Source organism: Aptenodytes forsteri, unplaced genomic scaffold (genome assembly GCF_000699145.1).
Source record: "Aptenodytes forsteri isolate BGI_AS27 unplaced genomic scaffold, ASM69914v1 Scaffold75, whole genome shotgun sequence".
Classification (NCBI taxonomy): Eukaryota; Metazoa; Chordata; class Aves; order Sphenisciformes; family Spheniscidae; genus Aptenodytes; species Aptenodytes forsteri.
In genome coordinates this window covers 1,945,915-1,958,582 of record NW_008794171.1, presented here as the reverse complement: position 1 = coordinate 1,958,582, position 12,668 = coordinate 1,945,915, and the positions used below count along the sequence as shown (strand labels likewise).

Below are 12,668 nucleotides of genomic sequence, written 5' to 3'. Positions count from 1 at the left end.
AGTCGGTAGAGCATGGGAAGCTGAAAAGTCCTTGACTAGTGTAAGCACTACTTGGCAACAACTAAAACATCGGTGTGTTATCAACATTGTTCTCACCCTAAATCCAAAACACAGCACTGTACCAGCTACTAGGAAGGAAATTAACTCTATCCCTGCCGAAACCAGGACACAGTGCTAGAAATGTCTGGCAAACCTGCGAGTGTTTCTTTGCTTTCTTGCTGGATGCCAGCTGTCATTCCAGTGAGGACACATTTCGGAAATCCTAAAAATTAGCATAAGTGAGAAGGGGAAGAGATGTAGATTTCCCTTCAGAAATGTTATGTTCCTATTTTTCTCATCTACGTAAACCAGACACCCAAAGATGCCTGGTGAGGATCTGATGAGATGCTGAGAACTCACTGCAAACCAAAGGCTTCCCAAATTACATGTTTGTTGGTTTTTTTTTTTTTTAAATTAGACATGACAGATAGGGTATTACTAACCTCAAAAATGCCAGAAACAGGTAGCAGCTGTCTAGGCTGGGAAAAGTTAATGAAAACTGGAACTGTACAGTCATTGGCATGGACACATTGAGGAGGTAAAGGAGTTAAATCCACAAGTGGAGGGGTAAATTGGGACCCTCCGGTGCTTGAGCAATTTTTTCATAAAGAGGGGGCAAGGAAAAAAAAAGGAATACTGAACTGGAGGCAGTAACCTGTGAGAGGAATGATTTCATGGGAGCTGGGTCATTATCCCCTGTGCTGGCAACACCTCAAGGACTTTGGGTGTGCTGGGCTGGAACAACTAGGCATTTTGTCATTAAGTATAGGCTAGAATTGCTTTTATATTTATTTTACTTGCAGATAATTGCTTTCAAAACTTTGCCTGACCTTGATGAATGTTTTCTTTTTAAGCTTGCTGGGGGATGTTCTGAGGAGGGAGTCATATAAGGATGGAAAATGGTAAACATTCAGGAGAGTTACAGTAATTGTATCTTTGCCATTTTCGTCTCTCCACACGAAGCAAAGCGTGTTTTAGTGGTATGAAATTCAGAGAAGCTTTGTAAGGGCAAAGTGTCTCTGATGAGTATGCCAGATACCCCTTACAGTGCTAAGAATTTCCTATTTGAAGTCACTGGGAGTTTTCTGCGGTGATGCTGGGTGGTGATGTGACGGTGGTGGTGACGCTCTTCAGCAATGTCCTACCCCAGAGTGCTGTCCTTCAATGCTGTCTCAGGAAGCTGTGGATCCACTGCCCGCCAGGCCAAGCGTGTGAGCACGGAAAGGCTTTAATATCAAACTTCATGACTCTGCAGGGGAACAGCAGGAGAAGTTGGGCACAGTGGCGTGGAGAAAAGATATCTCCAGATGTAGTCATTCGCCTTTCAGAGCCACTAGGTGGGATGGTCGGTGAGTGGGATGCTGACCTTGACATGAGGACACTGGAGTTTCACTCTCATCTGGGCCGTGCAGCAGGTCTGTGCCCTTGTGCAAGTGCACTATGCCAGCTTTGGTCTGCTCCACACAGAGGGCCATACAGGTCCCCAAACTAGGTCATCCCTAAATCTTTCAGGGGAGTATGCTTGGATCAGCATACCGTAACTAAGATTTAACAACAGCAGCCCTGTTCTTTTGGTGCTATGGTAACGATAGCTTTAGTGTCTCCCTTAGCTAAGCATGACCTCACATGCTCCCACTCAAATCACTGGGGTATGAAAGACTTCAGTGGGTGACTGCCTAGGGCCATAGTTAATGGTAATGCTTTTAATTTTCAAAACAGTTTTTTTTCCCTTTTCTAGACACGTTATAATTAATATTTCATGACAGTCTCTAGAGATACAGGAAAGAATTTCTGGTCTTGGTTTAACAAAAGATATCAACAGGACTGCTATGCATGGGAAGTTAAGTGTGCCCAGGTGTTTACTAATGCTAGGGCAAAGCATGAAGTTGTGTGATATTTTTCTGATGAGGAGCAGAATCTCCACCTTGCTGAGGATGGGTATTTTAAGGGAGATGGATGCTCCCCATAGGGAGCAGAGTCATCAAAGCCATATCAAGAGCTTAGGGCTGCCAGTCCTCCTCCTGAGCCACTGCACTTGCCTTGGTACAGTTCAGAGTGACACATGGCTCCTTGCTGAGCTTGCTGCAGCCGTGCATGGTGGCACCAGCAGAGTTTCTCGCCTTGTGCATGCACAGTGGGGTGTTCAGCACGTGCTGGAAGCAATTCACCGAGCAGCATATTGTTTTCACCCTCGACAGCTCAGTTGGCTGTCAGGGTTGCTGTGCCTTGGGGTATTTTGGATATGTCAGTAAATATCTTCCCTCCAACAGTGCCAGGTGTTTCCACGCACAGCAGCTCCCACAACCACTTTGTAAAGGTTTTGTGGCGAGGGGCTGCCCAGAGTGCAGTTCCTGCTGGCTGTTGTGGGTGGATTGCGACTGACCCCTGGTGAGCCACTGCACAGCTGCAGAGGGAAGTATAAAATGACAGCCTTCTGTGAGCCATCACTGCAGGATCCTTCTGAATCTTTATTTCAGCTCCCATCTTAATGACCCATGCCACTGTGGGATGGTCTTGGTCCATCAGACTTCAGGCTAGAGGCCAAACTCACTAGTTAGCTGGGTTGCTTTTCTTCTGACCCATTGAGAATTTATGCCAACAAGGTATCAGGGGCTTTTCTGTACAGACCTGGGGGCTTGAATCTTTTGGGATCTTGCCCTCAGGATTTCACGTCCCTGCAGGCAGGTTCAGGATCAGATTCCAGCACCTTTCTGTCATCATAGTCCTCTGAGTTCTCACACACCAGTTTGTGTATGTGTCCCACACCATCCCACTGCTGTGCTTGGGTAACACCTTCACACGAGTGATTTAACCAGGTGTTTTAGAGAAGACTCATTCAAGAGTCTCTCTGGCACCTCCATTTTTCCAGCTGGTTGAGTTTTTGTAAATAGTGGCTATGTAAAACTTTCTTATCCAGTAATTAAGGGCTGTTGCTTCATCTTGCTCATCTGCTTCTGCCTTACCAGGTCATATGAGAGGGGATGTCTTCTCAGCTATGTGGCAGCAGACTGGCTGCGTGGCCTGAGACCACGTCTGGGGAGAGGCATATGCAAAAGCTTTTGCGGTATCAAGGAAAGCTTTGTAAAGCTTACAAAGAATGGTGCAGAACTGATATTACTGCTGGACTGCTGTGGTGGTTGCACTGCACTCAGTAATCTGTGTTTTTATAGGTTTGATGCGCTCCCATTTGATGATTATGTTAAAACTCTAGCTGTGGTAATAGGAACAGGTTTGCTCCCTTCTTTTTTAATCAAGAATACCCAATCTATTAAACACTAATTTGTCTCCTTTGTGGTGAGAAAAGTATGTGACTTGAGAATGCCATAAATGTTGGAGTGTGATTTGTAGCCTTGCTTTCGGGTGGGGTACCAGGGGCACCCCGAAGCAAACACTGCTGGGGCCCGAGGTGCCCCGTGGTCACCACCACAAGATTGTGCTCCATCACCACGTGCCTTTAATCATTGCAAACTTCAAGCTTACACATTCTCCTTGGATGAACAGAGGGTGTCTTTATTACTTTGTGAGGACTTTAAATAATTCCTTACGGGAGAAAGCAAAGGGAAGAGCGGTGCTGTTTGTGCCATACTCTTAATGGCTGAATGCACCGTGACCTTTCAAATGAGGCCCCACATTTAATCATGATTCTCTTCTAGTGCAACCGTTGGTGAACCCATCTGTTTCTCCATCTGCTGCAGGGGGATGAGGGTGCCAGTTCCCCCCATGATATTGCAAACATCCCACCTGCGGGGAAGGAGGTTTCTCTGAAACAAAACCGCAGCCAGGTATGAAACAGCAACGATTGTCCCCAAGGTGAGAAGTATGGTGAATATTTTAAAGGGGAAGAGCTGGCTGTAGGTCCCATTCACCAGGGAACAGGCTGGGTAACAGATGACGGGGGGGATGCTCAGGGCAGGCTCCCCTGCCAGCAGCCTCAGGAGGAGCCCAACCAAGAAGCCGGCAGCCGAGCCATAGGTGTTGGTGCTGGGAACGAAAAGGGCGCAGCAGAGCTGCGGGAAGAGCAGGGCGTACACCAGCTCCCCGCTGAGGAACCAGAGGTCATAGATAGAGCTGGAGTAAAAAGCCAGACCGGCAGCCCCGGCCCCAAACACCAGCATGGAGGTCCTCATGGCCCATAAGACCTCCATCTCCGTAGCCTGTAAAACAGAGATTGTAACATTACAGACACGGCGTTTACTGGCGGGGTGACCAGCTCTGCCGTGCCGTGGGCTGGTTCTCACCAAGCCCTCACTGCTTTCAGGCAGTGCTTGCCACCAGCAGCCGCCCGAGGCAGGCACTCCTGGAGATGGAGCTGCCCTCTGTAATTTTAAGGGTCATGGTTTTATGCTGTTTCCATTAATATCCTAGTCCAAATTTTATACTAGTCATTTTATAAAGAGCAAAGCTCACCAGTGTAGGTATTTGTATCCCTACCAAGGATAGGAACACCCCTGACCTATGTTTGAAGCGCTGGGTCCAGAACTCAGTTCAGCAGCTGAAGGACAGACCTCTAATCGCAGACTACACAGACTGGATTTGAAACGGTCTTGAAACAAAAGCATCTTTCCTGACACCAAAACTATTGAATGCTGTAACCAAGTACCTTTTTCCTCAGGATTTTTCTGTAGATGTTGTGAGCGAACATGGAGCCAGCGGAGAGAAGAGCTGAATCTGCAGAGGACATTGTGGCAGCAGCAATGGCTCCCAAACCAGCAATGGAGATGTATGCTGGGCAGAGATAGTGTAAAACAAGTGGCAGTATCATCGCCGATTCCCCTCTCTCAAGTGGACTTGGAAGACCATAGCTTGTCTGGTTCCAGTCTTTAAAACAGAACAAAGAAAAGTCACAACAAATCCTTCATTGACATTTCTGCTGTCTTTGAAGCTGCCTTTCCACAGGAACCAGTCACAACAGGGCTAAGGACTGAGACCCACTCGGTATTTTAGCACTTGGATTAATTTTTTGGATTCTCTTATGGTCTCTTGTGATTCCCCTTAGCATGCTGCAGCTCTCACTAGATCAAAGATTTTCCTTTTCTGCAGTAGCATCTATAGAAATAGCTGTGCTTCGTATGTTTCCAGAACTGGGACAGTTAAAGGTCAGCATTCTAGACCCTGCTTGTGAGGAGAAGGGAGTTTTGTTCTGATGCCCCTAGTGACAGATGAATTAATGAGTTCAGCTGATTTCTTTAAATGTTCAGTGATCTGGCTGCTCTTTAACCCTTGCTCACAGCCAATACAGGACTGATCCCCTGGGCGGGGGCTGTGAGTTTACAGGACTGAACTTCTTGATTCCTTCAAGCAGGTTTTCTTCAGAACCTTATTAACAATCTGTAGGAATATTGCTGGGCCTTACATGCAGAAAGCATTAACAGAAGCAAGCATAAGATTTCTTGGAAAATAGGATTATCCAGGGTTTTAAGGGGTCTGCCTTAATCTTTCCTCAACACAAGGTCCATGAAAAGCCATTTCATCGTAATGAAATGGCTTTAAACACGTCTTGGGGCTGTTTAAATGTTTCTAGGTAGTTGTGCACTGAACCTCAGAGGGCTCCACATTTCTGGTACAGACCACCTAGCTTGGTGGCCAGGGCTATGCTTTTAGGTACACATGATTAGGTTATTTGAAGTCTAAATCAGGACTTCTTTGGATCCCGTTTTCATTACCTTTGACAAAAACATGTTAATTATTCAGAGACAAACAATTAGTTTTACCTGTTGATGCTGCAACTGCACCAATGAGCACAGAGGGGATGGCCATTGAAAAGCACCCAAGTCCAGAGAGGTAGGAGATGAGCCTTGCCTGTCCTGGCGAGGCAGCGGAGAGCACTCTTTGGAAGTAAGTTTGCCACGGGATGCTCCCAAGCACCTGAAACATTCAGATGTTACCAGTGGTACCCACCAGGCTGCTCCCTGCTGTAGGGCATCATCCATCCACTCAGATGGATGATAATCTTTACTGTTATAAAACTCTCATTTCAGACGCATAAACGTTGCCCAGCTTTAACTATTGAGGATGATATCTCTGATGGTTGAGGGTGTCCTTTTCCTTTGTTTTCATTGTGATGGATGTGAAATTTTGATCAAAACAGGTTAATGGTTTGGCAGACTGAGAAAGCTGAAAAATAGGTTGCTTGGCATAGTGAAACAGGCACAGAGGAAGGAAAAGAGAAGACAAGTTTTTCAGGAATGCAACTTTTGTAAAAAATCTACCCAAACTTAGCTAGAGTATAATCTAAAATTAAAAATAAAATCACCATTTTCACTTTCTTAGCAGACAAATTTTATCAGATAAAATCTGAAGATTCTGTCCTCACCAAACAAGCTCAAGCTTTGATGTGTCCCTATTACCAGTCTAGCAAGAGCATAACAACCTCCTGTAGTCTTGGCTATATTGGTAGCTCAAAATTTGAGTTGTGCAGTGGAGCCAATGGCACCATGCTTGCTGATGACCTGCAGTCATGTAATTTTAATTTTTTTTTTTCAAATAGAGGGATTTTTACATAATTATGTGAAAGCACGCTATTGAGGCTGCATGACCAACCTCTCAAAAGGTAGGAAATGCCTCATTCAGGTGCCAGGAGTGGAACTAGTTGCCTGGATGATCTTACTCAAGAGGTAGATTCCTTCATGTGGGTAAAGGATGGAGTGTCCCTACTGCTTCTTTCCTTCCCACAGCTGAGCCCTGGATCTCCCCACTCCATTCAGTGTGCTGCAGAGTGGCTGAGAGAAGGTTTTACTCATCATCCTTCCCCTGCCAACTGTGCAATGTAGGACTCGTGGCTGGAAGAACCCACAAGTTTTCCAGACAGAAAGTCCCTGCACAATCCTTTCTCCCAACCACCTGTCCAAGAAATACTCCATACCAGGTAGAAGAAGTCATCCAGCCACCTTCCAAGATACTGTTTTTCTATCTTCCCAATCCAAGGGTCTTGGTAAGATTGATGAGTTGCAGTGTAATAAATACTTTCCGTTGCAGAGTTCACCAGGGCAAAGGGGATACAGACCCACTAGGATAGAAACGGAAATAGTTAACCATCCCCAGGGTCCTTGTTCGTGGAGAACCTATTCAGATATTGGAATTAAGGTAGATGTAGAACATAAAGTTACGTAAGATTAAACCCAGACTAAGAGTCTTCCTTTCTCCCCCTTCCTTACTCTAAATCTACATGTTTCTGGTTCATGGCATCATCACAAACATGAGTCTGTAATTCAGATCCATTGGTGCCTTCAGCAGAGCAGCCGCGTTCACCCAGCAGGGCCAATAGCTTTTGTGAGCACTGTCTGAAATGCATAAGGACTGTAAGATGTTTCAGGAGGCCTGTTCTCCTGAAGAGGAACTGTAGGGCAAGGGCTAGTATTGGTGGAGTTATTTTTGGTCTGAGACATACTGAAAAGAAGAGCAGGATTTTTTCCCTTAGTTAGGAAACTGGTAACAAAGAAATGCACAGGACTTGCCAGGCTGAGGGTAATGAAAACCAGCTGGATGACATCTGTGTATGCAACAGAGTAGAGGCCTCCCAGTAGAGTGTAGAGTATGACAGTGCATGCTGAGACGATGATAGCCAAAGAGCCTCCAATATCCAAGATGACCCTCATTGTTGCTCCTGCAGACAAGGACAGCGGTCAAGTATTTTAAGACAGATTTCATACATGCAGAATACAGAATAAATAAGGATATGTTATTCCCTTGATGCCAGCACACCACACTGTATGAGAAGTGCATGGTCTACAGAGAGTGGGCAGAGTGAGGACTCAGGAGAGCCCATGTTCCCTTTCTGCTCTTGCTGCTACCTTGCTGCATGGCCTTTTCCAAGGCACTTTGCTTTTTACATCTGCTTTCCCACAGGCAAGAGGAAGGTACTAACTCATATTGCCAGACCTTTCTATTATAATATCATGAATATATACTACTGCCATTTGTTTTAAACCCAAACCCATATTTTCCAGAAATGAGAAATGCTTGTGTTCTTCTCACAAAAGGAGGTATGAAGCACAACTTTCCACAGCTTAGTCCAACACAATTCCCAAATGCGTATTATACTCTGATAGTTGTGCCACATGGCCTTTAACAAATATAACAGCAAAGTAAGTGTTTACCTAGGGATGCGAGGATAGCTGCAAACCAGAACACCTCTCCTAGCAGTGGTGGAATGAAGAGTAAGCTTCCCATCACATTCCCATAAGTTTCTTGAAGGGGATCCATCACTGTCACATAATTCTTGGATCTCATTGGATTTACAAAGAAGAAACCACCTATCAGAAGTGATGACATTTTGGTAGAATTTTACAGGTATTATATTCCAGGAAAAAAAAGTAATAATACTACAGTATTTGGGTATCAGACCCATATAGTGAGTGTGGAATTCGTACATAATGGTCCCTAGAGAATGATGCAGCCAACCAGACACCGGGGCCTCAATTCGCTTGCCTAAATGTGGTGTTTCATCCACCTGAGAGGTCCCAGGTTATAAAGGACATCTGCTTACAGCTGACAGATATGACCCTCCACTTTTGGCAGACCTACATCTTTCTGGAGTGGCTACTGGAGCCCAGGTAGGACCCCCTAGGGCACCCCCAATGGCATAAGATACCTGTGTGACTGTAACAGGAACTTAGCTCAGAGGACACCCACGTGTAGTCTCCTCTCCATCTCCAATGACCTACCAACCTGAGACACAAAGTTTTCTGAAATGCTTCCTGCGGAAAATGTCAGTAGGCAGAGTGAGGCATTGAAGACTCGTATTTGGCTAAAAAAGAGACAAACTTTTGTCCTTGACCACATGATGCAACATGTTGATATATATTCCTTTTCTGGTTACATTTTCATTTTGGTGGCTTCATTGTCTCTTCCCAGAACTATATTGTTTTAATCCATGCATTGAGCTGAGTCCCACCCGCCTTCATCTAAATATTAGACTTCAGACATACAGCTGTCTCATTAAAACCAAAGAATACGTATTGTGCCTAACCCTGAAGTCAACAGGACTGCTTGTCTGGGCACTACTGACCTGAGTAAAGATTGCAGGATCAGACCTGCACTCCTCAATTTCATTAGTAAGAATTACTCACATAAAAAATGCTGGCACTATATTTCCAAGCCTGATTCATATTCACATGAATTGGACTCTTTTCTCTGACTTGAGAATAAAGGTTATTGTTCTTTTAGAAATTCCTATGCAAGGTCTGCACAGGTCTCCTTGCTTCCTGTGTCCCTAGAGACTTACGGTATAACTCAGTGTGGACTGGAAGAAACTTTGGTCTTGGCAAGACAGCTGAACCTCAGCATGAGTCCAATAATTCTTGGAGTTAGAAATGGCAACTTAGGTATATAGGACACTGCGAACTTAGCTTAGTTTCAACAAAATAGTGACCAGCTGTAACGTGGGATAAGCTGGATGCACTACAAATTCATCCTGAGATGAGACTACTCAGAAAAATGCGTTTTAGTGGAAAAATTAAGATAGTAGTATTTCATCACACAGAAATTTTGAAGAAAAAATTAAAATGATACCAATACTCTCAATAGTCTGTGAATAAGAGACCATGATAAAAAAGCAATATGAACATAGCCACATGCTTCTAAAGTTCTCAGATAAGATTTTTGTTCTATAAATTGCTCCAAGGAGGCAAAACTCTACACTAGCTCCAAGCTACCCCAATTTCTTATGTTTCAGTTTAGAGGATAACTTTATAAATGCTTTTTCTGGATCTATGGGAGACTGAAGAAACAAAATCACCTTTAAAACGTACTCTGTACTCTGTTACACATCTTAATATACTCATATGATTTTTTTTTAAAGCTTATGTGTCCTGATTACGTGAATTATTTACCAATAACAAGGGACAAAGCAAATCCCACAGGTGCCTGGACCCACAATAGTCCTTTCGAAGGCAGGTAGACAATTTCAGCTGTGCCATTGATATATGCTCCTCCAACCCAGGTCGCTGTAAACATGAAAGGTGGAAAGGTAAGAATTGTGATACATATTCTCAACTAGTCTTGTAGAACACTCTGAGAGCTTGTAAACCTTTTTCTCATACAAATATTTAATCACACTTCTATTTTCTTTCCAGAGTTTTCTCCCATAGTGAGATGTGCTGCTGAGTACAGGTAACAGTATTAGTATCTCACCCGAAATGATTTCCCAGGTTCAAGAATGAATATCTATGGGTGCATGGAAAAGCTCAATGTTTAAACATTTAGAGGCAATTTGAATATACTCATTTTTAATTTCATTTTTCTCAGTGGAAGACTTTTGCTAGAGCAAACAGAATTGCCTTTGTTATTCTGCCATGACTGATAGACCATCCTTCATGAGCATCACTTACACAGTCTAAGAAAATAGACATTAGGAAAAAAAAATGCAAGCAGACACTGCAGTCAGAATACAAACCTACAACACAGGCTTAAGTGTCTTAGCCAGGCAAATACCGCTTGGGGAAGCCTTCACAAAAAACAGGGCAGGGAAGCAAATTTCAGATTATGCCAGGCAGCAAGGAGAGAAAAGGGAAGTGGAGAGCAGCAGTCTGTGGGGAAACATTTTCTCTTTAGGAGAGAGGCCAATGCTCGCCACGAGTAGCAATTTATTCCACACAGAACTGGATTGTTCCAGGAGTAAAATTCTTCTGTTATGCTGGATAACAGAAACTCGTTCAAGATTGTGACCACAGTCCTCCTTAATGAAAGTGTCGTATTCTTCAGTCACTCTTAAATTAAACTCTTTAACTCTTAACTAAACTCTTAAATTAATCTCTTTAATTTAAAAGAATCTACATAAACATTAGGTTCTGCTCAGTGTGAAGAGGTTTGGAAGAATCCGTCCCAAAATGATTCATGAAACCATACTCCTTTAAAGCCACACTCAGGTAAAATCTGCCCTGACATTAAAGGAGTTCACCTGCTTTGAAAGAAAAGTCCCCCAGATCTGTGTAATGCATGTGTTTTAAGAAGAACTTTTAAAAGTCCTTTAAGAAAACTTACCTGTTGCAGTAAACAATCCAATGAAAACATTTATATTCCTGCCTCCAACTATGGCCATTTCAGTTGGGTTTCTGTTCTGCTGGTCCTTTTTGCTTTTCCAAGAAGCCCAAATTCCAGTAGCTAAAGTTAACATAAAAAACACACTCAGAGATACTAAGCCTGGTATATTTAGAGCCATTTTCTGTTGCTTAATTTAGAGCATAGAGAGGAATAGCGGCTTGATTGTAATATTCTTTGATGGAGCCCACAATCAAAAAAAAAAGGAATAAATCAGAAAAAATAGTGCCGCCTTGTAAAGAAACTGCTAAGTATTAGTTTGCTGTACTTTGTAAGGAAAGATGCAGTATAAAACAGAGCCATAAACCCAAAAGTCTTGAGAACTGGATGCAGAGTCTCTGTCTTTGGAGGACTACTGGCAATTCTTCAGTCTTCCCCCTTCTTCAGAAGATATCCAATCTTATTTTTCTGGGGAGCAGAGATTAAGAGGGTAGGAATTAGTGTTGATAAGAGCAATGGAGCACTGATGTGAGGGGTAATACTAGCTTGGCTTAAAGGAGGGTAAATGTTATATTTTGTCTGATATGCAATGGTATAAAAATAATCTATTTCTCTAGGTTCTAGGCACAAGGCTAACGCAGAAGATAGGGCTAAGAATTTGTCTGTTTAAAGTTGACTGAACTAAACCCACAATAATCATCAAAATAAACCTAGGAAACAGTAAAAGAAGATTTACCACTGACCAACTGAAGGAGATGCATGCTGATATTCAAAGCAAGTGCATTATCATTTCGCTGCTGGAAACAGGCAAGAGAGCAAGGTGTTGTTAGACTCGGCACTAAAACTACAGGAAAGATAAGGACTTTTTTAAACTACTTTGTGAAGCTCCCTTTAAACACATAATTCTGAGAAAAACTCATATATGTGTTAAGGAATTAAGTCAGTTACGTTTATTATAGAGTTGCCATACCAATATCTTTTTAGTTGCCCTGTGAATGTTTTTCATCTGTCCAGGTATGATTCTTCATAACCAATTCTATGTAAAACCTGCCCTGTTTAGGGCACTTGCTTGGCTTTCCTGGATACTCGCGTTCATCTGTGGAGCGGGTAGCTCCTTTCCACATGGAAATCACAGATTTCTTCTTCACAGATGCACTCAGGAGTTTGAAAGCCCAAATCTTTAGGAAGGTTTTCTGCAGTGTGCCATCTCCTGCAGACAGCCAGGAGTAGCTGTGCATGGAAATGACAGTGGCACAGGTTAAGCATGTCCCATGGGCAGGACATGGTAGGAACACATGGGCACATGGGCAATGGCTGTGGGAAGAAGAGGGGAGAAGTGTAGGAACCCCATGTTTTCCGTGACACCTCTCTGTACAAGGGAAAATAAGGGTTTCAGTAAGTTATGCAGTGATCTGGTGGGAAGACTCTATAAGAAGTATTTAAAAAAAAGTGAAAATTAGAAAAGATGAAAAAGCCTGACAACCAGATGATTACTTATCCTGCCTTAGGAGAAATATTCCTTTATATTTATAAACAAATGCTATTTTGACTGAGTAAGGGGTTTTAACTTTGACCCAATTATTTAGGTACAAAAAGGGACACTGTGCATTTTGAAGGCACATTTTCTGTGTGGTAATTAGAAACATTCCCTT

General features: G+C 43.3%; 2 protein-coding genes across 2 annotated transcripts in view; both read right to left on the bottom strand.

The window, feature by feature from the left end:
• The window catches only part of VSTM5 (V-set and transmembrane domain containing 5), a 23,256-nt gene extending 21,742 nt beyond the window's left edge, over positions 1 to 1,514 (bottom strand). The window contains exon 1 of the mRNA XM_009282398.1: positions 1,406 to 1,514. Coding sequence (XP_009280673.1) covers positions 1,406 to 1,514 — 109 coding nt within the window. The remainder of the gene's footprint in view (positions 1 to 1,405) is intronic.
• Positions 1,515 to 3,671: 2,157 nt separating this feature from the next.
• On the bottom strand, positions 3,672 to 11,197 carry LOC103901482 (high affinity choline transporter 1). The gene is made up of 8 exons (XM_009282387.1): positions 11,020 to 11,197; positions 9,870 to 9,983; positions 8,136 to 8,291; positions 7,494 to 7,642; positions 6,902 to 7,045; positions 5,751 to 5,904; positions 4,640 to 4,857; positions 3,672 to 4,193 (listed from the first exon to the last, which is right to left on the bottom strand). The coding sequence occupies exons 1-8, from the start codon at positions 11,195 to 11,197 to the stop codon at positions 3,672 to 3,674; spliced, it is 1,635 nt and encodes a 544-aa protein (XP_009280662.1).
• Positions 11,198 to 12,668: the final 1,471 nt, after the last annotated feature.

Excerpts from the sequence above, each read along its gene's own strand:
- LOC103901482 (XM_009282387.1), bottom strand. The coding sequence starts at position 11,197 with ATGGCTCTAAATATACCAGGCTTAGTATCTCTGAGTGTGTTTTTTATG. Across the intron at positions 7,643-8,135 it reads AGCTATCCTCGCATCCCTAG|GAGCAACAATGAGGGTCATC; the intron begins GTAAACACTTAC and ends CCTTGTCTGCAG. Across the intron at positions 5,905-6,901 it reads TGGATGACTTCTTCTACCTG|GTGCTTGGGAGCATCCCGTG; the intron begins GTATGGAGTATT and ends TGAATGTTTCAG.